The 24,364-nt window shown below is 45.1% G+C and overlaps 1 protein-coding gene across 1 annotated transcript in view; it reads left to right on the top strand.

The window, feature by feature from the left end:
* The window catches only part of LOC142466939 (serine/threonine-protein kinase 4-like), a 100,677-nt gene that overhangs the window by 32,127 nt on the left and 44,186 nt on the right, over window positions 1-24,364 (top strand). The window contains exons 4-5 of the mRNA XM_075572593.1: window positions 11,006-11,134; window positions 12,842-13,028. Coding sequence (XP_075428708.1) covers window positions 11,006-11,134; window positions 12,842-13,028 — 316 coding nt within the window. The remainder of the gene's footprint in view (window positions 1-11,005; window positions 11,135-12,841; window positions 13,029-24,364) is intronic.

The following is a 24,364-nucleotide window of genomic DNA, read 5'->3' as shown; positions in this document are numbered from 1 at the left end:
ATTTAGATTGAATTGTACTTCAAATGGGCCATACAGTACGTACCATACATTTTCTAAATACGCAAATAATACATAGTGCTGTTGTATGCTAGATTCATGCTCCCCTCCTCACCAGCTTCTCCCCACATTTCTCCCTCCTCACCAGCTTCTCCCCACATCCCTCCCTCCTCACCAGCTTCTCCCCACATTTCTCCCTCCTCACCAGCTTCTCCCCACATCCCTCCCTCCTCACCAGCTTCTTCCCACATCCCTACCTCCTCACCAGCATCTCCCCACATCCCTCCCTCCTCACCAGCTTCTCCCCACATGCCTCCCTCTTCACCTGCTTATCCCCACATCCCTCCCTCACCAGCTTCTCCCCACATCCCTCCCTCCTCACCAGCTTCTCCCCACAACCCTCCTTCCATACCAGCTTCTCCCCACATCCTCCCTCCTCACCAGCTTCTCCCCACATCCCTCCCTCCTCACCAGCTTCTCCCCACATCCCTCCCTCCTCACCAGCTTCTCCCCACATCCCTTCCTCCTCACCAGCTTCTCCCCACATCCCTTCCTCCTTACCAGCTTCTCTCCACATGCTCCCCTCCTCACAAGCTTCTCCCCACATCCCAACCTCCTCACCATCTTCTCCCTACATCCCTTCCTCCTCACCCGCTTCTCCCCACATCCCTCCCTCCTCACCAGCTTCTCCCCACATCCCTCCCTCCTCACCAGCTTCTCCCCACATCCCTCCCTCCTCACCAGCTTCTCCCCACATCCCTTCCTCCTCACCAGCTTCTCTCCACATGCTCCCCTCCTCACGAGCTTCTCCCCACATCCCTCCCTCCTCACCATCTTCTCCCTACATCCCTCCCTCTTCACCTGCTTATCCCCACATCCCTCCCTCACCAGCTTCTCCCCACATCCCTCCCTCCTCACCATCTTCTCCCTACATCCCTCCCTCCTCACCAGCTTCTCCCCACATCCTCCCTCCTCACCAGCTTCTCCCCACATCCCTCCCTCCTCACCAGCTTCTCCCCACATCCCTTCCTCCTCACCAGCTTCTCTCCACATGCTCCCCTCCTCACCAGCTTCTCCCAACATGCTCTCCTCACCAGCTTCTCCCCTCTCATTCCCCCAAGCCCTCTCATTCCCCCACCCTTCTCACCTCCCCCACCGTTTTTACACCCCACTCATCCCTCTCCTGTTTTTACACTCATCTCCCCCGCCTCTGGTTTTTCAACCACTCTCCCCACCCTCCGTTTTTACACCCCTCCTTCCACCGTTTTTACACCCCTCCCCCCACCCTCCACCGTTTTTACACCCCTCTCCCTCACCCTACACCGTTTTTACACCCCTCTCCCCCACCCTCCACACATTCGATGGTGGGTTAGAAAAAAGGCCACAGCTATCAGATCAATAAGATGTAACTTTTTCCACACCTGCAAACAACATACAGAAGCACTGACAACTGTTTGTATAATAATAGGGGTCCACGGCATTGAGAAATAGGTTTAACCCAATGAGACTTTGGATTTTCAATTGCCAAATAGTTTGCAGTTAGTGTGAGTACAGCTGTTCAATCCTCAAATCTTCCATAATTACATTGTGATCCTCTATAATAATCTATAATAATAATCATTTACTGGTAATGTCCCTGCCTTTGAAACGCTGGTACAATTACAAGTGCCAGCTTTCCTGGTAACCTTGGGTGAGTCACCTTCATTTCCCTGATGCCTCATGCACCAAAGTTTAAGAGTACAAGTTATTCAAGGAATTTTTGCTCTTTCAAAATTCTATGTATAACACTATAGCCTAGATCCACAAAAGGGTGCTAAGCTTTCCATTCATCAGAATGAGATTAAAGGCTAAAGCTTAGCATCATTTTTTTAAATCATGTTTTTTTGAGTCACTAGAATAAAAGCTTGACAATTACGGATTTGACTACCTCTCTCTCCCTCCCCACCCCTCTCTCTATTCCTCTCCACCCCTCTCTCTATCCCTCTCTAAATCCCTCTCCACCCCTCTCTCTCTATCCCTCTCCTCCCCTGTCCTTCTCTATCTCTCTCCCCTCTCCTCTAACTCCCCTCTCCTTCCCTCACTCCACCGCATTTTTCATTTCATACCATATGATGTCATCAATTCTTTCCGCCTCTCCTTCAGCATTCTTGCTTTCTCCTCACTTGTAAACTGACTTCCTCTCTTTGTCTGCTTTCTGTCTAAACGTTATAGCTATCTCACTCTCCATACATGGATCCATACATCCATCCATGGGTTACACCTGACCTTATAGCACTCTACCAGTTTAGGGATGCCTTGTGGAAAAGCTACAAAGTAACTGGCACTACCAAGGATCTCAATCACTACAGATGCCTGCGGAACATGTGCACAAGGCAAACAAGGCATGCAAAAGCACAATATTACTCTGACAATCTCCTCCATAATACATCAAACCCAGCTAACTTCTGGAAGGTTATCAACAACATATTCCAGCCTTATAACCATCAACAGCCAAGTAATATTACTAAGGGGGATATTACTCTGACAAACCCCACCGACATTGCAAATGCATTCAATGATTACTTTGTGGGGTGTGCTACTAACTTATTAGCGAAACACAACCCAAATCACAAACCTGAATCTCATCTTGGGAGTACACCTATAGCCCCACCCCCTCCCAACACTGCCCACAATTTTCAATTTGGCCCAGTATCCGAAAAGATTATACAAGCGCTCCTCAAATTAAAACTAAGCCGCCAATGTGGACCTGAGCTACTACAATCTAGGTTCCTAAGACTTGGTGCCCCAGCAATTGCCAAACCAATTGCTTCCATAGTCAACTTTATCCTGTCTGCAGGCCATATCCCTAAGATCTGGAAAACTGCCAGAGTTGTCCCAATCTTCAAAAGTGGGGACAAAAACACTGTCTCAAACTACAGGCCAATCTCCCTTCTCCCAATCCTATCCAAAGTCATGGAAAAATGTGTTCACTCCCAATTAAGCGATTACTATACCAAGACAAATTTCCCTAGCCAATTACAATCTGGCTTTCGCCCCAAACACTCTACCGTAACTACCCTGCTAAAAGTTTGCAATGAAATCCAGTGTGGAATGGAACGGGGACAACTCACTGGTGCAATATTCCTAGATTTTGCAAAGGCATTTGTATTTGTATGTCTTTATTTGTATAGCACCATAAAATGTACATAGCGCTTCACAGTAGTAATACATGTCATATAAATAACAAATATAAATAACAGATCATGGGAATAAGTGCTTCAGACATACTGTAAAAGTAACATTAAGGAAGGAGTCCCTGCTCCGAGGAGCTTACAATCTAATTGGTAGGTAGGGAGAACGTACAGAGACAGTAGGAGGGAATACTAGTAAGTGCGTCTGCAGGGGGCCAAGCTTTGTGTCATGTGTCCATGATTATCCAGTGCTACTCATATGCTTCTTTAAGCAGATGTGTCTTAAGGTGGGTCTTAAAGGTGGATAGCGAGGGGGCTAGTCGGGTATTGAGGGGATGGGCATTCCAGAGGTGTGGGGCAGAAAGTGAGAAAGGTTTAAGGCGGGAGAGAGCTTTAGATACAAAGGGGGTAGAAAGAAGACATCCTTGAGAAGAACGCAAGAGTCGTGATGGTGCATAGCGAGAAATTAGGGCTGAGATGTAATGAGGGGCAGAAGAATGTAAAGCTTTAAAAGTGAGCAGTAGAATTGAGTGTGAGATACGCGATTTAATCGGAAGCCAGGAGAGGGATTTCAGCAGGGGAGACGCTGAGACATATTTAGGAAAGAGTAGAGTGATTCTGGCAGCAGTGTTTAGGATAGATTGTAGGGGAGACAGGTGAGAGGTAGGAAGGCCGGACAGCAGGAGGTTGCAGTAATCGAGACGTGAGAGAATGAGGGCCTGAGTCAGAGTTTTAGCAGTTGAGTAACAGAGGAAAGGGCGTATCTTTGTGATATTGCGGAGGAAAAAGCGACAAGTTTTAGAAACGTTTTGAATATGAGAGGAGAATGAGAGAGAGGAATCAAGTGTGACCCCTAGGCAGCGTGCTTGGGCTACTGGGTGAATGATCGTATTTCCAATAGCAATGTGGAAGGATGTAGTAGGGCCAGGTTTGGGAGGTAGTATAAGGAGCTCTGTTTTTGCCATGTTAAGTTTCAGTCGGCGGATGGCCATCCAGGATGATATTCCAGAGAGGCATTCAGAAACTTTGGTCTGTATAGCAGGTGTAAGGACAGGGGTTGAAAGGTAAATTTGTGTGTCGTCAGCATAGAGGTGATATTTAAACCCAAAAGATGTGATTAGGTCACCTAGAGAGAGTGTGTAGAGAGAAAAGAGAAGGGGTCCCAGGACAGAGCCCTGGGGTACCCCCACAGAGAGATCAATAGAGGAGGAGGAGGTGTTAGCAAAAGAGACACTGAAGGTACGATGGGAGAGGTAAGAGGAGATCGAGGATAAAGCTTTGTTCCGAATACCAAGAGTATGGAGAATGTGAAGGAGAAGAGGGTGGTCCACGGTGTCGAATGCTGCAGAGAGGTCGAGTAATATGAGCAGAGTGTAATGACCTCTGTCTTTGGCAGCGTGGAGGTCGTCAGTTATTTTAGTGAGGGCTGTTTCAGTAGAGTGAGCAGTGCGGAAGCCAGATTGTAGAGGGTCTAGTACAGAATAGGTGTTGAGAAAGTGTAGCAATCGAGAGAATACAAGACGTTCAAGGAGTTTGGAGGCAAAAGGCAGGAGGGAGACAGGTCGATAGTTAGAAGGACAGGTAGGGTCAAGCTTGCTGTTTTTGAGTAATGGTATAACGGTTGCATGCTTGAAGGATGAAGGAAAGGTACCAGAGTAGAGAGAAGAGTTAAAGATCTGTGTGAGCATAGGGATTATAGAAGGAGCAAGAGGTTTTAGGAGATGGGAGGGAATGGGATCAAGAGGGCAAGTGGTAGAGGGAGAAGAGGAGATCAGCAGTGATACATCCTCCTCCGAGATAGCAGAAAAAGAGTCAAGAAAGACAGGAGGAGAGTTGGGAAGCATTGTGGGATGGGAGGAGGCAATAGATGGGATGTTCTGCCGTATGGACTCCACCTTTTTCTTAAAAAAGTCAGCAAAGTCCTGAGGTGAGATGGAGGAAGAAGAGGAGGCAGCTGAGGGTGGTCTGAGTAGAGAGTCAAAGACAGAAAAGAGACGGCGTGGGTTAGACTTGTGTGTGTTGATTAGTGATGAAAAGTAGGTTTGTTTAGCCTGAAAGAGGGCAGAGTTGAAACAGGATAGCATAAATTTGTAGTGAATGAAGTCTGCGAGCGTATGAGATTTCCTCCAGAGGCGTTCAGAGGAACGAGTGGAGGAACGCAGCATGCGTGTGTGGGAGTTTAGCCAGAGTCTGGGGTTAGAAGGGCGAGGACGGCAGAGAGAAAGTGGGGCATGAAGATCAAGAGAGGAAGATAAGGCAGAGTTGTAGTTCCTGACCAGGTTGTCAGGGTCTGAAGCAGAACTGAGAGAGGAGAGGGAGGAGCGTAAAGTGGAATCAAGAGCTGGTAGGTTAATAGAGCGCAGGTTTCTGCAAAAACGAGGGCGAGATGGAGATGGAGATGGAGAGAACCGAGAGAGAGAAAATGAGATGAGGTGATGGTCGGAGAGAGGAAAAGGGGAAATGGAGAAGTCGGAGAGAGAGAAGTTTTTAGTGAAAACCAGGTCTAAGTAGTGGCCATCCTTGTGGGTGCTGGCTGCAGTCCACTGTTGAAGGCCAAAAGAAGAGGTTAGAGAAAGAAAGCGGGAAGCCCAAGGGAGAGAGGGGTCATCAATGTGGCAGTTGAAGTCCCCAAGGAGAAGAACAGGGGAGTCTGAGGAGAGAAAGAAAGAGAGCCAGGATTCAAAGTGAGAGAGAAAGGCAGAAGGGGGATGAGTAGAGGAAGGTGGGCGATAGATGACTGCCACATGGACCGGGAGAGGAGAGAAGATCTGGACTGTGTGAGCCTCGAAGGAGGGAAAAGCAAGAGAGGGGGGAATAGAAACTGTTCTGTAACGGCAGAGAGAGGAGAGCAGGAGCCCCACGCCTCCACCCCTGCCACCAGGGCGTGGAGTGTGGGAGAAGGAAAGGCCACCATAGGAGAGCGCAGCTTCCAGAGCAGAGTCAGACTGAGTGAGCCAGGTCTCAGTTATAGCAAAGAGAAGCAGGGAGTGAGAGAGAAAGAAGTCATGCACAGAGAGGAACTTGTTAGAGAGGGAGCGAGCATTCCAAAGGGCACAGGAGAAAGGGAGAGAGGAGGGAGGGTGGCAGGGAATGGGTATGAGGTTAGAGGGGTTTACACTAGAAGGAGTAGAAGTTGCATGTGGAAGGCGAGGACGAGAGCAAGTAGAAATAAGGCAGGGACCAGGATTGGGAGAGATATCCCCAGAAGCAAGGAGGAGAAGCATGGACAGAAAGATAATGTGTGAGGATGATTTGTAAGGGTGTGTTTTAGTGCAGGCGGCATAACTGTGTGGTGACAGAGGGCGCAGGTAAGAGAGGAGTTCATGTGAACTGAGAAGTGGTGAAGTAAGGAGAGATGGCGAAATATGAATAGAGTTAGAGACATGTTGAGGCTGGTGGAAGGAAGTGCATAATTTGAAAATAAGTGAGGTTTCAGTAAATATAAAAAGTAAAGGTGGCATCACAGCAATAGTAATGTGTTGAGATGTGCAGTGTGGGATGATAACCTCCTTTCCAGCATAGTTCAAATGCAGGAATCAGAAGCAGTAGATTGTGTCCACTTTTTCTACTTCTTTTTGAACTTCCTTTTTTAAACTTCCATACTACTTTAAAGATTTCTACTTCCTTTTTTAAACATCCATACTACTTTAAAGATTTCTACTTCCTTTTTTAAACTTCCATACTACTTTAAAGATTTCTACTTCCTTTTTTAAACATCCATACTACTTTAAAGATTTCTACTTCCTTTTTTAAACTTCCATACTACTTTAAAGATTTCTACTTAAAAGCATTTCTGCTTAAGAGCAAAGGCTGCAAGCAGCAATGGCTGTTGTAAGTTTACTTATATACATTTAGAAAGTCACCTGGTTGGTACAACAAACTTAATTAGCACATGTGAGGGTAGTTAAACCAAATTGTTTTTCAAAGGTGGGTGTTGTCTTGCACAAGTGTGAAAGATGAATTAAATTAAGGCAATAGGGGGATGATTTCCATACAGACAATTTGAGATGTTTTTACCTAAATTGAACTAAAATGAGCTAAATAGACAGCAGGGTATGAGGATTGCAGGACACACAGACAATTTGAGATGTTTTTACCTAAATTGAACTAAAATGAGCTAAATAGACAGCAGGGTATGAGGATTGCAGGACACACGGACAATTTGAGATGTTTTTACCTAAATTGAACTAAAATGAGCTAAATAGACAGCAGGGTATGAGGATTGCAGGACACACAGACAATTTGAGATGTTTTTACCTGAGAAAAGACAAGAGATGAGATGAGATGAGAAGCAGTTCAATGGTCCCTTCCTTCCAACTTCCTTTTTTAAACTTCCATACTACTTTAAAGATTTCTACTTAAAAGCATTTCTGCTTAAGAGCAAAGGCTGCAAGTTGATACTGTTGATCATGCTATCCTGCTTAACAAACTCCAGAGCTCTGGAATAGGGAAGCATGCTTTAAACTGGTTTCGGTCCTACCTATCGGGTAGATCCCAACATGTATCCATCTCAGGCTCTAAATCCAACCCCCTGGATATCACCTGTGGTGTCCCACAAGGCTCTGTTCTGGGGCCCCTACTCTTCTCAGTTTCATCAATGATCTTCCCACAGCTTGTAAGGAAGCCTCAATACACATGTAGGCAGATGACACAATCCTATATGCACACAGCCATAGCATCTCTGACCTTGAACATACTACAGTCTGACTTTTTGAAACTCGAAAACTGGATTTCCCAAAACAAACTGTTTTTAAACACTGACAAGACTGTAACAATGGTATTTGGGACCAAGACTACATTTTTAAAGCTTCCAGAGACTGAGATCCAGATCAGAACCAACGCTAACACCACCCTAACTCCTGTTACTAATTTTAAATACCTGGGCATATGGTTTGACTCCCACTTAACATTCGGAATGAACATTGACACCCTGACATCCAAAACCTATGCCAAGCTAGTTGTACTTTACAGGAACAAATCCTCCCTAAGCCTGCTGATCAGAAAGCGTATTGCACAGCAGATGCTAATGCCAATTATCGACTATGGAGACCGAGTATATGGCTCGGCAACCCAAACTCACCTTGGCAAACTTGACACCCTCTACAATTCAATTTGTCGTTTCGTTCTCCAATGCAACTACAACACACATCACTGCGAAATGCTCAAAGAACTAGATTAGTCATCACTCGAGTCTAGGCACAAAGTTCACCTTTCCTGTCTTGCCTTCAAATACTTTCTGGGCATGCTAACCACCTATCTGAACAAGCTCCTCACCCCTACCACTTTCAGTACTTATCACCTGAGATCAGACTCCAAAAGACTGTTCATGGTCCCAAGGCTCAACAAAGTATCCGGCCGCTCCTCCTTCTCTTACCATGCACCCCAAAACTGGAACAACCTACCGGAAACTCTCACATCCACCACCAGTTTAAGTTCTTTCAAATCTAAGGCTGTCTCACACTTTAATCTAGTCTGTAACTGTTACATAAGCCTATAATATACATCTTCTTTAACTGTGCATGCAATGTATTGTATATAATGTATACCCTGTTCATTTATGTAACTGTATTTGTAACCATGTACCGTATTATTTGTCATATTAACTATGCCCAGGACATACTTGAAAACGAGAGGTAACTCTCAATGTATTACTTCCTGGTAAAATATTTTGTAAATAAATAAATACAGTATCTGCCACCACGCTATGTGCATTATGATGTCATCGATGAGCTCACGCCAGATACATACAGATACAAAACCCACTGGCTTTTATCTACAACTAGCTGATGTACCTGGCGATGCCCGTGATGTAAAATGTGTGATAGTTATTATGAGCGACAGAGTGTATGGATCGTGTGTGTAGTAATAAAACATGATGTAGATGTAGTGCATGTTGTATTTGTACAATGCATCAATGCAGAATGTTGTAAGGGTCATAGTACATCGGTAAAAGAGTGCATGAGATCAATAGAGAAGACATAATTGCACACAGTTGTCAGGCTCCCAGGCCAGAGAAAATAATGTGAGGCTAGTGTCATGGTGAGATTCCAGTGTGTGCATTGTGTATTAGATGTGAGTGTTAAATGTGCAATGTATGTGTCCATGTAAGAGTGACATGTGATACACAATGCACATAGAATGTGATCAACACAGTACATTATGAATGAGTAGATCGAATCAATAGAGAATACATAATTGCACACAGTAGTAGTTGTTAGATGTGTGTAGTGTGTTACCTGGTAGTGTTCATGCATCGCAGACACGGCGGATGTCCTCCCGTGCGTTGGGCCTGGCAGGCAGTCGCAGGTGAAGGGATTAGTGCTGAGTTGTCAACGTGCGGGATGTGATCGTGAGGTCCGGTTGTGCGGCGCACCTGGCAGGCTGGCGCAGAGGTGAGCGTGATCGGCGGCGGGCCTCAGGTGCAGGGAGGAGGGTGGTGCCGCGGCGGCGGGCCTGAGGTGAATGGAGGCGGGAGCGAGGTTGCGGGAGGAGGGTGGTGCGGCGGCGCACGTGAGGGAAGTGAGGCTGAAGGGAGGAGGGTGTGAGCTGAAGGGAGCAGCGGCGGCGCCCCTGGAGTGAATGGAGCGACACCCCTGAGGTTGTGGGAGGAGGGTGGTGCGGCGGCACACGTGAGGGGAAATGAGGCTGAAGAGAGGAGGGTCTGAGCTGAAGGGAGCAGCGGCGGCGGCCCTGAGGTGAACGGAGGTGGGAGGAGGGTGGTGCGGCGGCTCCCGTGATGGCAAGTGAGGCTGGAGTAGTGTTGAGGCGCGGTGGCACCGTGAGGGTAAGTGAGGCTGGAGTAGTGTGGAGGCGGGTGGAAGTTGGTGCAGCGGCGGGGTTGAGGTGAGGGAGGGAGGCGGAGTAGGGTGGTGTGGCTGCTGCGGCGCCCCTGAGGTGAAGGGAGGCAGGAGGAAGGAGGTGCGGAGTTTTTAAGGGGGGGAGACAGTGTGTGTGGCTCTGGCAAGAAGCACAGCGCAGGAAGCATACATAGCAAATGGAGGAGTAGGAGTGAGTTGGTTTCCTGGCAGTCACCAAATGGAGAGTGAGCCCAAGAGGCGCATGCGGTGTGAGTGTGGTGTGACTGTGACAGCCTGCGTAGGTGTGGCTGTGACGTCAGGCCACCCCACAGGCCAATGAGGTGTTGCCGTCCGCCGGCCAATCACAGATGGTGCAAACAGACATCCAAACATATTATTAAAATATATATATTTTAAGAGAGAGCCTGTCTGCCCTTCTGTCTGTCATGGCCATAGCGCCAAGACCATGAAACATAGCTGAAACTTTGCATGCATACAAATAAGTCAGCCAGTGTGTGTTATACCTGATAGTCTATGTATCTGGCACGTGACATCATAATGCGCATAGTCTGGTGGCATATAAGGAAAGTCAGATAGCTGCTGTTTAAACAGAAAGCAGAAAGAAGGTGAAAAGAATTGAGGGCATCATATATTAAGGGAAAGTGATGGGGAGTGAGAGGAGGAGGTGGTGAGGGTGAAGGGGGGGGGGGGAGGGGAATAAAAAAGCCATGCAGATAATGCATGTTTTTAATAAAAAAAAACTCCAACACCTCAATTTTACAGGATTTTATGGTTGGGGATGCAGTCTCACGCACTGGGAGGTGGAATTATTAATTGGGTTAAAGAGTGCGCCATTATCGACTTTTGATTCACAGATTCACATCTGCAATGAAAAAGATGACTCTTCCAGAGAACTGCAACGCCATGTGAGGCCGGGAACGTGAGCTACTATACAGTGTGCATCAATATTAGATATGAGTACTTCGTTAAAATACTGTAGGTTTGATAAAATAGCTGTTTTTAATTTTTTTTTTTACTTAGCACCCGTTTATCAAAACCGCCAAAGGAGTATCCATTCTGCGACACTTAATAAATGAAGCAATGGAAGCAAATATCAAACGCAGTGAAGTCCAACAGCGTGAAGTGGAGGCAGAAGAGGAGGAAAATGGGGTCAGTATTTGTATTAGAACTTACTGTGTGTAAGGTTGTGGTGAGTATAAACGTCACATTAAACCCTCAACCGTACAGTGTACAGCAAATAAAAATACCTCGTGTGAGTCTCAGACAGGTCTGCACCCCTGCCTTTCCCCATTATCTCTTAGCATACAGATCTTCCACTGCAGCCAGGGATTCTGGGTAATGACATGCAAATGAGCACACGGTGTCACTTTTTGCTTCCTCTTCAATTTAATTTAACATGGTTCCCTACAAGCTTATGCATTACACAGCCTTTCCAGCACAGCCTGGGTTAACCTAAAAGGAAATACCAACATTCAACATTGTTATACATGTTGTAGATTTTTGTTGTATACAGTAGGTAGCATTTCCCCCCAAATATTGGGGAAATAGAGCACATTGCTTCTCTCCTTCATTTAATCCCGTATAACAGGAAGCAGTATACTATCTATTTATCACCCTTTAATTGTATTTTACATTTTTTTATAAAGCGTGCCAATCTTATTAGATTTCTTGATGTCAAAAGAGGGTTTTTTGTTGGATAGTTCAGCCGAAAGATAAGCCTGAAACGCTAAGGCACACGCAATCGAGACAAGATTTTGAATGTAAAATATGAGAAAGTTTGGTGTTGGCCCATGTTTACTAAGAGGTGCTATTCCATAAGACCCCTTCTGTCACCTTATGGCCCGTTGAGTGTCTTATGGAATTACACCATTTAGTAAATGTGTGCCATTGAATGAGGTTAGGAACGGTCAGTTTATAAATACATATGCAGATCTTTATGCAGAATTTAAAAAAGGAAAAAATGTCTGTGAAGAAATATGTGTAAATCTGTAAATCTGGGGGATAGATGCATTGTTAACAAAAAAGGTTGGACATCTTTCTGGAAACGTATGCAGGGATATACCAAATGAGTAAACATGGGAAGGATATTGATCCAGGGAGTAATCCGATTGCCAATTCTTAAAGTCAGGAAGGAATTCATTTTTCCTCTTATGAGATAACATTGGATGATATTTCACTGGGGTTTTTTGTTTGCCTTCCTCAGGATCAATATACTGTAAGTACGGATGTAGGATCAAGTATCTGTCATCTAAATTTAGCATATTATTATTATTATATCAGTAGGTTGAACTTGATGGACGTATGTCTTTTTTTCAACCTCATCTACTATGTAACTACTGTATGTATCATCTGTCACCAATAAGCATTTGAATTTTGGAGACGGGTTTGATTTCCTATGGCTGCTTTCTTTAATGTGTTTTCAACAAGAGTTTGCACTGACAGAGGCATCTCTCTCCCCCCTCCCTTTGTCTTTACTGGCTCTGTTAAGGCGCGAGAAGTACATGCGTTACATTAATCCCCCTATTTCATAGCCTCAAAGAAAATAAAGTTTAATTTCCAAAAAAACAAAATCGGGCAGTCATTGCTTTAAGCAGAGTTACATTTTATTTTAGGAAGCCAATAATACTGCTAAATGCTTAGCAAAATGTTTTTTGGTCAGCTACGAGTCATTGCACCTATAACGGCCAGCGAAGTATTACAAAAGGCGTTGTATCCACAGCGTACTAACGACTGGTATCCTTGCAGAGTGGTTTATTGAGATGAGATGCAGGATAACGTTTTGTGTCCCAGTCGGTCGGTCCCTTAATCCGGAAGTGAAGTCCTATCTGAGTCATATATCTTTGCTTGGTTCTTCAGGAAGAAGATGATGTCGATTCCGGTACAATGGTGCAAGCAAGACGAAAAGGCATTAATACAGTACAAGACTTCGGTACAATTAATGAACGTGCAGATAGTACAATGGTGGAAAATGACAGGTTGGAAAACCAGCTCGGAACCATGTTAATAAATGATGAAGATGAAGAGGAAACTGGTACGATGAAACGTAAGTGTTTAACTCTTCTGAAATTAAAGATCACCTACCGTAATTTCCAAGCACATTATTTTCCCTTCTATTCTTTAAACCAGGGGTGCGCAAACTGGTTTTGCTGCGCCCCCCCCCTGTGTGCCGGCTCCAGAGCTCGCACCCCTTTTCCCCAGTAACCTGGCGTCAAATGACACCCAGGGTTACGTGACCCCGTAGCATCATGTGACGCGCGTTTCCATGACGACGTGTCATGTCACATGACCCCGAGGCGTCATTTGTTAAAGGAGATTTCACCAGCAACAAAGGAAAGGTTTCTTTACAGTAAGGTTAGTTAAAATTTCGAATTCATTACCCATGGAGACTGTGATGGCAGATACAATACATTTGTTCAAAAAAAGGTTGGACATCTTTTTAGATAGGAAAGGTATACAGGGATATACCAAATAAGTATACATGGGAAGGATGTTGATCCAGGGAGTAATCTGATTGCCAATATTTGGAGTCAGGAAGGAATTTATTTTCCCTCTTATTGAATAATGTTTCACTGTTTTTTTTTTTAAATACTGTAAATACAAATATACGATAGGTATCTGTCTAAATGTAGCATAGCTTGGATTTTTTTTTTTAACCTCATCTTCTATGTAACTATGTAATGGACAAGGAAATCGAAGTCGCTCAAAAATCATCTTCGCATTTTCTCAATTTATTAGGACAACACACTATACAGTGAATTTCTCACTGCCCCTTAATAAAAAATGTAAAAGCCATGTATATAAGCTTCATCTAAATATATGGTATGGTGCTATGAAAGGGGTCATCCAGAACGATCTCGTTTAGTCATACGATATCATAAACACATCAAGCAGAACTCCCATAACGTAAAAAAAAAAAAAAACAATGTCAACATTTCAGTCGCCCATATGGGACCTTCATCCTGATCAGGATAAATAGTACTGAAGAAGGACCAATAGGGGACAGGAAGTTTTGCCTTTATGATGATGTATTAATTAAATGCTGTTCGTCTCTGTGCTGCGTGAGGTTTTTATAATGTCCCCCAATTTATGGAGCACTGTTGCTTAGTCGTCTCAAGAAATTGAGTCAACGATTGATGCAACTTCCTATGGGTCATATGTTACTTGACCGGTTTTGCAAGGTCTTGCTTGATTCAGACTTCATTACATCTTTGTCATTAAAGCAGATTTCAGTATGTGTTTTCCTGAAGATATGGCCCATGTTTCTGTATTTTGAGCCAGTGAATTGTTCAAAGAACACAAATGCTTTGACGCGAGTTAAATCTTTAATACGCAGCATGGCACTGCTATAGTTTTAAGGAAGATTAAAAGTTGTGATGGAAAATATTTTAAATAAGGAGATACAGGGAAGCGCTTTGTTGTTTGCTTTGCTAACACGGCTCTCCGCACTGCTTGATTCCCTCCTCCCCCCCTTACATTCCTTAAACGAGTAGAAGTCCACGATTTCACCCCCAGTTGCAGGAAAGAGGTGCACAGCCAAACAATGTGCTGGTCTGTATCCACAAAATAATGAATGTGTAACCCTGAAAAGAAAAAGGCTATTCGGGATAACTTACTGTGCTCTGCAAAAAGCCAATGCATTTTGGTTAACAATTATTTATCAACAGGGACCCCAAAGTAGCTGGTTGCAACAATAAGACCTCCCGATACTCGAGATGGTCTTTTTTTTTTATCAACGTGTTTAAAGATTCTGTATGTCAAGGGTGCGCAAAGTGGGGGGCCGGGAGAATTTCCAAGTCGGGTGCGGCGGATACAGAGGTCCCGCTCTCTCCCCCAAGGCATTTAAATTAAATGCTGGTGGGGGGGTGGGGGGGAACCGCGCGAGGCCTCTGCAGCTTCTACCTTATCTTCGGCGACACATCGCCATGGTATCCAGTGGCAAATAACGCCGGAGGGGCAAGTAACATCACGTTGCCATGGCAACGTGATGTCACATTACCCTGCGACGTAATTTGACTGCGGAGCCGAGGAGGAAGAGGGGGGTGGGTTGTCGCGAACCGGGAGGTAAGCAAGCAGGAGGGCGCTTTATGTCACGGGAAACCAGACTTATTACACAGGGATCGCAAGCACCAGACAGAAAGAGGGAGTTAAAAAAATCGAGTTTATTTTGGCTGAAGCTAAAAGGTAGCAAACCCAATACAAGAAACACCTCACCAAACTGGGGAAACACAGGTAGAACTTCTAGCTCACTAGGCACTTCCGAAGCTAGTTTACCCAGGATGTCATCCACGAGTGGTCAACCTCCAGGATATCCCAGTAACTAGGGATCATAGTTACATAGTAGATGAGGTTGAAAAAAAGACGTACGTCCATTAAGTTCAGCCTATGCTAAATTTAGACAACAGATACTTTATCCTATATGTATACTTACTTATTGATCCAGAGGAAGGCAAACAAAAAAAACCAGAGTCAATCATCCAATGATATCTCATAAGGGGAAAAATAAATTCCTTCCTGACTCCAAGAATTGGCAATCGGATTAATCCCTGGATCAACATCCTTCCCATGTATACGTCTAAGAGGGGATATGATAACTGTATACAAATCTATTCGGGGATAATACAAGTAGCTTTCAAAAGAACTATTCATCCCATGGACAGTAGAAAGGACTCGGGGGCATCCTTTAAGGTTGGAGGAAAGGAGATTTCACCAGCAACAAAGGAAAGGGTTCTTTACAGTAAGGGTAGTTAAAATGTGGAATTCATTACCCATGGAGACTGTAATAGCAGATACAATAGATTTGTTCAAAAAATGTTGAACATATTTTTAGATAGGAAAGGTATACAGGGATATACCAAATAAGTATACATGGGAAGGATGTTGATCCAGGGATTAATCCGATCGCCAATTCTTTGAGTCAGGAAGGAATTTATTTTTCTCCTTACGAGAGATCATTGGATGATATGACTCTTGGTTTTTTTGTTTGCCTTCCTCTGGATCAATAAGTATAGATATAGGATAAAGTATCTGTTGTCTAAATTTAGCATAGGTTGAACTTGATGGACGTACGTCTTTTTTCAACCTCATCTGCTATGTAACTATGTATTTGGTATATTCCTGTATACCTTTCCTTTCTAAAAAGATGTCCAACCTTTTTTTGAACAAATCTATTGTATTTTCCATCACAGTCTCCATGGGTAATGAATTCCACATTTTAACTGCCCTTACTGTAAAGAACCTTTTCCTTTGTTCCTGGTGAAATCTCATTTCCTCCAACATTAAGGGATGGCCCGAGTCCTTTGTACTGCCCGTGGGATAAATAGTTCTTTTGAAAGCTCCTTGTATTGTCCCCAAATATATTTGTATATAGTTATATCCCCTCTTAGATGCCTCTTTTCTAATGTAAATAAATCTAATTTAGCTAGCCTCTCCTCATAAGTTAGATTGTCCATCCCCTTTAATAATTAAATTACCTCTCCTGCTCATATTTTCAGCTGGTCCCCAAGCAGAGACCAACCACGAAACAGCTAGATAGTCTCTTGACTCCGAGACTACCTGAGAATAACTAGGGAGCTCTGACCTGTATCAAATTTGCATATTCCCCAGGCTTCCTCTTAGAAACATGGATGTCCAGGTGCCTACTGTACCAATCAGGAAAGAGATTGTCTATGCGACATAAATCAGAACTCAAGGTTTAGCCCGAGACAGACCATTCAGGGCAAGGGAAGGTGACCATACTCTAGAATAGTCCTGCGGGCGTGCTTGGGAGGGTGGGAAATTGGAATGGAGCAAGGGGAATTGGACCGATGGAGCTAGGACCCTGGTCCCAATTAATGTTTTGCTCTATACCTCCACGCTTATTCGCCACGCTGCCTGGGCAAAACCCAGCTTGTGAAGTATATGTCTTCTCAGCATGTTGGCTGGTCCTTTCCTATCTCCCCATTGCTCCCTGACCATAGCACCTGGCCCTGGGCTAAGGATGTCAGTTGGTTTCATTGTGGGCTTGCCAGCACACTCAATCCCATAGAAATACACAAATACACTCTACCCAGAACAAATTTAGTACAAATAGTTGTACTCGTGTGTATACACAAAAAAACGGGGTGTTGGGGGGGGAGGTAGCGATGGATAGGAGGGTCAGAACTGACACCTCCACTACTGGTCCATATTGTCCCAAATTTTGGCCGGACTGCCCATTCTGGTCCTTTGTATGCTGTACTAAACCTCTCCGGGTCCTACTTGTTTCCGTCCTAGTATGTAATTATTATTTTACTTAATATTTTATTAAAGTTTTCATATATTTCAGTGAGGATACAATTATAATAATATTCAATATAAAATAAATAAGTACATAATACTGAAATAGATGCTATGAAGGGGGGGGTGATTTTGGGGTAGGCTTTGGAGAAATGTGCTTGGGTGATCACTCTTATTTTCTCATTCTTATTCATAGCAATAACTGTAACTTGAGACCTGGTGTTTAATTTCCTCTAGTCAAAGTAGGGATTGATAACACTTGACTCCTTAAACTATATATTCATTTCTGTCCAAAGATTCCCTATCCCTAGAAAATTTTCTGAGTTATTGTTGGTCATATAGGTTAATTTTTCCATTAATAAAACATCCCAAAACCTACTAATAACTTGTCCATTGTTGGGAGGGTCAGACTGTTTCCAAGCTGCTACTATAGAGCATCTACTGATGCTACTGTAACATTATGATGCTTATGGGTTCATTTTTAAGCTATCTTTGCATTAAAGGTGCGATTCCCCTAATAAATGACCTTGAAATCTTGAGTGAGCTCAATGTCATGCCTGACTGATTACCAACCTTATTTCTTCCCGAGCCGATTTTTTGTTGGTTTTTTTAGCGTTTACACTTGCTCCACCCAGCAGGCAGCACAGAGCTGTTTTTCATGTAGACTTCCAAGAGATTTATCAGAAAAACTCTTGTATTGTATGTCTTCATTTATATAGCGCCATTAATGTACATAGCGCTTCACAGTAGTAATACAGGTGGTAATCAAATAATTAACAGATAATATAAATAACAGATCATGGGAATAAGTGCTTTAGACATAAAAGTAACATTAAGGAAGAGGAGTCCCTGCCCCGAGCAGCTTACAGTCTAATTGGTAGGTAAGGAGAACGTACAGAGACAGTAGGAGGGAGTTCTGGTAAGTGCGTCTGCAGGGGGCCAAGCATTATGTATCGTGTTCAGAATATCCACAGTGCTATTCATACAGTACGCTTCTTTAAGCAAGTGTGTCTTAAAGTGGGAAACAAGAGAGAGAAATGGGGTAGCACAGGTGGAGGGGTGAAATGAAACAGAATATGGTTCAGGTGTGTTAAACCCTGAAGCAATGACAATGGTGTTTTTAAAGTGTGTATTTAACTCTTAAGACTCACACTCACAGTTAAATACACACTTTAAAAACACCATTGTCATTGCTTCAGGGTTTAACACACCTGAACCATATTCTGTTTCATTTCACCCCTCCACCTGTGCTCCCCCATTTCTCTCTCTTGTTTCCCTGTTTACTAAGGATCCTGGGTAGATCCTTTTTGGGTTTTTTTGAGTCACAGGAGGAGACAAAGAAGCGGAGGGAAACCTTATGAACTTCTAAGGTTGATATTACACCTTTATCCCGTACTTATTATACATACAGGTAGCGCCCGGGTTTTCGCTTTCCATTACGTGTCTTAAAGTGGGTCTTAAAGGTGGATAGAGAGGGTGCTAGTCGGGTACTGAGGGGAAGGGCATTCCAGAGGTGTGGGACAGTCAGTGAAAAAGGTTTAAGGCAGGAGAGGGCTTTAGATACAAAGGGGGTAGAAAGAAAACATCCTTGAGAAGAATGCAAGAGTCTGGATGGTGCATAACGAGAAATTAGGGCTGAGATGTAAGGAGGGGCAGAAGAGTGTAAAGCTTTAAAAGTGAGGAGAAAAATGGAGTGAGAGATGCAGGATTTGATCGGAAGCCAGGAGAGGGATTTCATGAGGAGAGATGCTGAGACAGATCTAGGAAAGAGTAGAATGATTCTGGCAGCAGCGTTTATGATAGATTGTAGGGGAGACAGGTGAGAGGCAGGAAGGCCGGACAGCAGGAGGTTACAGTAATCAAGACGGGAGAGAATGAGGGCCTGAGTCAGAGTTTTAGCAGTCGAGCAACAGAGGAAGGGGCGTATCTTTGTGATATTGTGGAGGAAAAGCGACAGGTTTTAGATATGTTTTGAATGTGAGGGGCGAATGTGAGAGAGGAGTCGAGTGTGACCCCTAGGTAGCGTGCTTGGGCTACTGGGTGAATGATCGTAGTTCCAACAGTAATGTGGAAGTAGGTAGTAGGGCCAGGTTTGGGAGGAAGTATGAGGAGCTCTGTTTTAGCCATGTTGAGTTTAAGGCGGCGGAGGGCCATCCAGGATGATATAGCAGTGATCTTGTATTAAAAAGTTCTTTGAAATTGAGTTCAGTGATGTCACAAAATTAGCAGATATGCTAATGCCAGTTTGGGGCTAAAGTTTGGGAATAATATGATTTTAAAATTTAGTGCACAATGAAAGCAAACTACAGTAGAATTCAGACAACATAATTACAGTATGTTGAAGAAATATGGAGAGATTGTAAGAAGCATGCAGGCTATACTGCATCTTTAATAGAGGAACATACAGGATGTTGAAACTGTATAGAAAATACTAGTCATCATTTTACAGGGTTGGACTTGCCTCCCCCTCCAAACAGACAGTATCTCCTTTCAGACTGTGAACCTGTTTATTATCTACTATTTATTTTGGTGAGTTGTTTGTCTGTTCGCTATGCATTTGGATACCTCTTAAGATATTGTAACCAAATGTTGCATGATGATTCTCGAGATCAAGGAGCAGGTTTTTGTTTGTTTGGAAGTTGGATACCTTCTATTTTAATTTGGCGCTATTTCAATCTGTCTAAGCATGTCAGCCACTGGGTGGCTATGTATCTGGCACGTGATATCATACTAGTGACATCACTCTTAGGCTATGTATCTGGCACGTGATATCATACTGGTGACATCATAATGCACATTGCCTGTTGTCAGATAAGGAGAGTCGGATAGCTATAAAGTTTATACAGAAAGCAGACATAGAAAGAGGAAGTCATTTGGCACGTGAGCAGAAAGTAAGAATGCTGGAGAAGGAGAGAGAGGCGGAAAGAATTAAGGAGATCATAAGGTATTAAAGGAAAGTGATGGGAGGGAGAGAGATGGGGGAGGGGGAGAGAGAGAGATAGTGGGGGGGGAGAGGGAGAGAGAGAGATAGTGTGGGGAGAGGGAGAGAGAGTGGGCGGAGAGGGAGAGAGATAGTGGGGGAGATGGGGAGAGAGAGAGATAGTGGGGAGAGAGGGAGATAGTGGGAGGAGAAAGATAGTGGGGGAGAGTGAAATTGGGGTAGGGGCATGAGGAGGGGAGGGATGAGGTTGGTTTCTTAGGATTTAGGAGTCATGCGCAGTACTTTCAGCTAGTATTTTATATTTTAATTATTATTTTACGGTAATTTGACATATGTCAAATTACCGTAAAATAATAATTAAAATATAAAATACTAGCTGAAAGTACTGCGCATGACTCCTAAATCCTAAGAAACCAACCTCATCCCTCCCCTCCTCATCATGCCCCTACCCCAATTTCACTCTCCCCCACTATCTTTCTCCCCCCACTACCTCTCTCTCCTCCCACTATCTCCCTCTCCCCCCACTATCTCTCTTCATCTCCCCCCACTATCTCTCTATCCCTCTCCCCCACTCTCTCTCTCCCTCCCCCCCCCACTATTTCTCTCTCCCTCTCCCCCCCCCCACTATACATAAAGCTTGGTCCCCTGCAGACGCACTTACCAGAACTCCCTCCTACTGTCTCTGTACGTTCTCCCTACCTACCAATTAGACTGTAAGCTCCTCGGGGCAGGGACTCCTCTTCCTTAATGTTACTTTTATGTCTAAAGCACTTATTCCCATGATCTGTTATTTATATTATCTGTTAATTATTTGATTACCACATGTATTACTACTGTGAAGCGCTATGTACATTAATGGCGCTATATAAATAAAGACATACAATACAATACAAGAGTTATATATTGTGATGCCCACACCACGTTATAGTCTCTCTTAGTCCAAATTTAAGGCCGGAAACACTGTATTTCTCTTTATGGGTTCATTTACAGGGATTCAATCGTACTAACAGGCCCACTGTCCCTTTAAGTCAAAACAAAACATAAAATAAACTCCTACTCCTCTTAGGAGACTAACTGTACATTCAGCTTCAAACCCTTTCTAACGACAGCTGGTCAACTATACTGGTTCCCAGCTTAAAACATGCCCTGGCATATGCAACAATGTGTACAGTCTGCACACAATAATAAAGGGTTTGCTTATCTGTAAGTCCAAGTTTTGAGCAGACGTCCCCGCTTCAGCGCGGCCTTTCTTCCTAGGGGAACTCGTCCCTACGTGAGCTCAGAGAAACTCTTCTCTGTATGTCCACTGTCAAGGGCACGACATCCCTGATTCAGCATGGTCTGTCGTCTTTCCTCTGGGATTCAAACCCAGGCAGTCCCTGCAGACTCCGCGATCACCATCCAGCGGGTCCAAGGAACTGTGCCAGCCTTACTTGCTGGGGAGCACTTCTCTGTCCCCCCTTTGGGACAGCAATCTCTCATTCTGTATCTTTCAGCATGTGTCTCTCACACATGGCAGCTCTGTATCTGCCTTAAACACTTCCTGACTATTAAAAACTCCATGAGCAATCAGGAGTTCAGCCTTCTCATTTAGGCAGCAGCTGAACTAGCTACTTCTAAGGCTGCGTCCATAGACACAGCAGCCGCGGAAGAGTGCTGAGGCTGAGGGAAAGCGAGTGCTTTCCCTGTCATTTGTACGCGCGCCGTCCGTGGGCGTGTCTATGGGCAGGCCAGTCACGTGACCGCCCTATCGCACGAGAAATACGGTTTGACTGATTTCTCACGCATCGCGTGCCCCCTCCCGCTTCCACGCGCACGCACGCTGTATAGACGCTACCACTGCCTTTAGGCAGTCTGATCGCTCAGCGTGCAGACGCATCAGTGCGGTCTGCCCTTCTTTGGACGCAGCCTACTGAGGATTAACTCTCTGAGAGCTGAAAAGGTCCCCTACTGCACTGTTCCAGCACCTAGAGGACAGTGATGGTATCACAAAATATAAATATATATATATATTTATTTATATTACAGAAAAGACACAAGAAGTCTCAAAAATGAGCACTCAAGGAGGCGCATGCGCGACGGATACGGGTATGGAGGCTTAAGTGATTAGCTCCGTGCCGCGCTCAATGAAAAAAGTATTAAAAACACCCCAAAAATGAAAGATTCCATATCAAACCTCAAGATAACACTGCCTAAACACCTCAGGATGGCACCGAAGAAACCAGCAACCCAGAAAAAGCAAAAACTGGCCGATGTCAGAGCATACTTTGGAGGAGCCAGCACGAGCGACAGAGCAGGAGAAATGGCGCCGGCTTCAAACCCAGATACAGACACGGAGCAAGAGGGGGAGGAGGAGGGAGTACGCAATCAATCCCTTATACCAGTATGGCGTTGTGACTTCGAAAGACTGTACAATGACCTAAAATCCCTACTACAAACTGAAATCAAGGAGGTAAAGAGAGATGTAATGAGGCTGGGAACAAGAACAGACGACCTGGAAAATAAAGTCGATCTCACTATTAAAACAGTGAAAAAAACAGAAAAGAAGACAGGAGACTTACAGCGGCAAATAGATGAACTGAAAGAACGGCAAGAAGATGCGGAGAACCGGGACAGGCGGAATAATATCCGAATAAGGGGGGTCTCCGAGGAGGTGGGAGATTGCGAAGAGTTCATCGTGCGCTGGCTGGAGTCCCTGTTGCCAGACTGGGGCAAGGAGGCCCTGGCCATGGATCGCTGCCATAGAGCCCTCCGCTCCCGACCAGTACAGCATGAGCAGCCTCGGGACATTATTATCCGGCTGCATTTTTACACCACCAGGGAGGCAGTCTTACGCCAAACAAGGGCCCTGTCATTCGTAGAATTTGAAAATAATAAAATGCTCATTTTTCAGGACCTGTCCCCTGTAACCCTATTGAAGCGCCGCAGCTTACTACCGGTAACTAAGGTCCTGCGTGATCAGAACATGCAGTACCATTGAACCTTCCCGTTTGGGTTGCTGGTGGCGCGGAACGGGAGGTCCATCACCATGAAGGATCCGTCACAGGGGCCGGTGTTCCTAGCCAAGTTGGGCCTGAACGGTGCCCCCACAAGGGAAGCAGAAGGAGTGGACACTCTGGAGCCCGAATGGAGTGGGGGAGTCGGATCGCCAAAAACCAAAGGGGGCAAGCGGTGAAAGTCTACACCAGCCAGGGCAGTGGCCCTCAAAGTGTTAAAAGTTGCCCAGTTAATCTACGAAAAAGTTGCCTGCTTGTGGAGCTATGGGACCATCCTTCGTGAAGAGACATTTAACCGGTACTGCCCCGGTTAAGGGGAGACAGCGGAAGCCCCCGGACGAATTCCGAAGACCCACCACAATTTGCACAGCGCGGCGACTGCTCCTGGGAAAAAGACAAAAAAAACTCACCTTGAATCCCGGTCCTGGTTAAGGAGAGAAGATGGCGGGCGAAATGGCATTCTTCTGGATCCAGCTTGAGGCGCAGAACCAGGAAGAGGTAAAAAGGCGGGAGGAGAGCGCGCGCTCGATCCTCCTGGTGGCAGCGGACAATCCAAAATGGCGGCAGACCGGAAACTGGAAGTCGTCACCACGCGGAGCCAAAAAGAGGGACGCCATCTTGGTAGGGGCAGCGGACGTCATCAGTGGACAGGGGCGCACAGAAGGACGTCAGCCGTGAGCGGAAAGCCCCATTCAGAAGCCGAGTCGGATGCCGGACAAATAAAAGGAGCGGAAAGAGGGGGAGCTATTAGAGGGCCGGGAAGACATGGGTTAGAAGGGGAAAGACAGGGTGCAGCGCATGAGGAAAAGTGCAGAGCAGTTAGGAAGGAACGAGAAGTGAGAAAGAGGAGAGGGAAAGAGACAGAGGGGACGAGGGGGCAAGAGAGAGAAGGGTAAAAGGAGGGGGCCTTAAGGGGGGCACGGGGGTAGGTGAGATACGCCCACATAGATAGGATGAAAAAGGGGCAGAGAGAAGGTAAACTGGAAGTACTCCACAGGGGTAGGTAAATGGCAGATGGGATTAGAGTCCACACAGACAAGTTAGGGCATTTATGGTTTGGTTCTTTAAAAGTTAGGAGGGGTGTAGAGAGAGCGCAGGCACGGGGTGGTGGCGGAGTTTCACACCCGGGGTCGGCATGTGCTGCAGGCGGGGACAGGGGAGGTGGGTCCCCCTGGAACCCGATAAAGT

The sequence above is a fragment of the Ascaphus truei genome, chromosome 15 (genome assembly GCF_040206685.1).
Source record: "Ascaphus truei isolate aAscTru1 chromosome 15, aAscTru1.hap1, whole genome shotgun sequence".
Taxonomy (NCBI): domain Eukaryota; kingdom Metazoa; phylum Chordata; class Amphibia; order Anura; family Ascaphidae; genus Ascaphus; species Ascaphus truei.
Note: the sequence above shows the minus strand (reverse complement) of the source record. Positions and strands in the feature narration are given on the sequence as shown.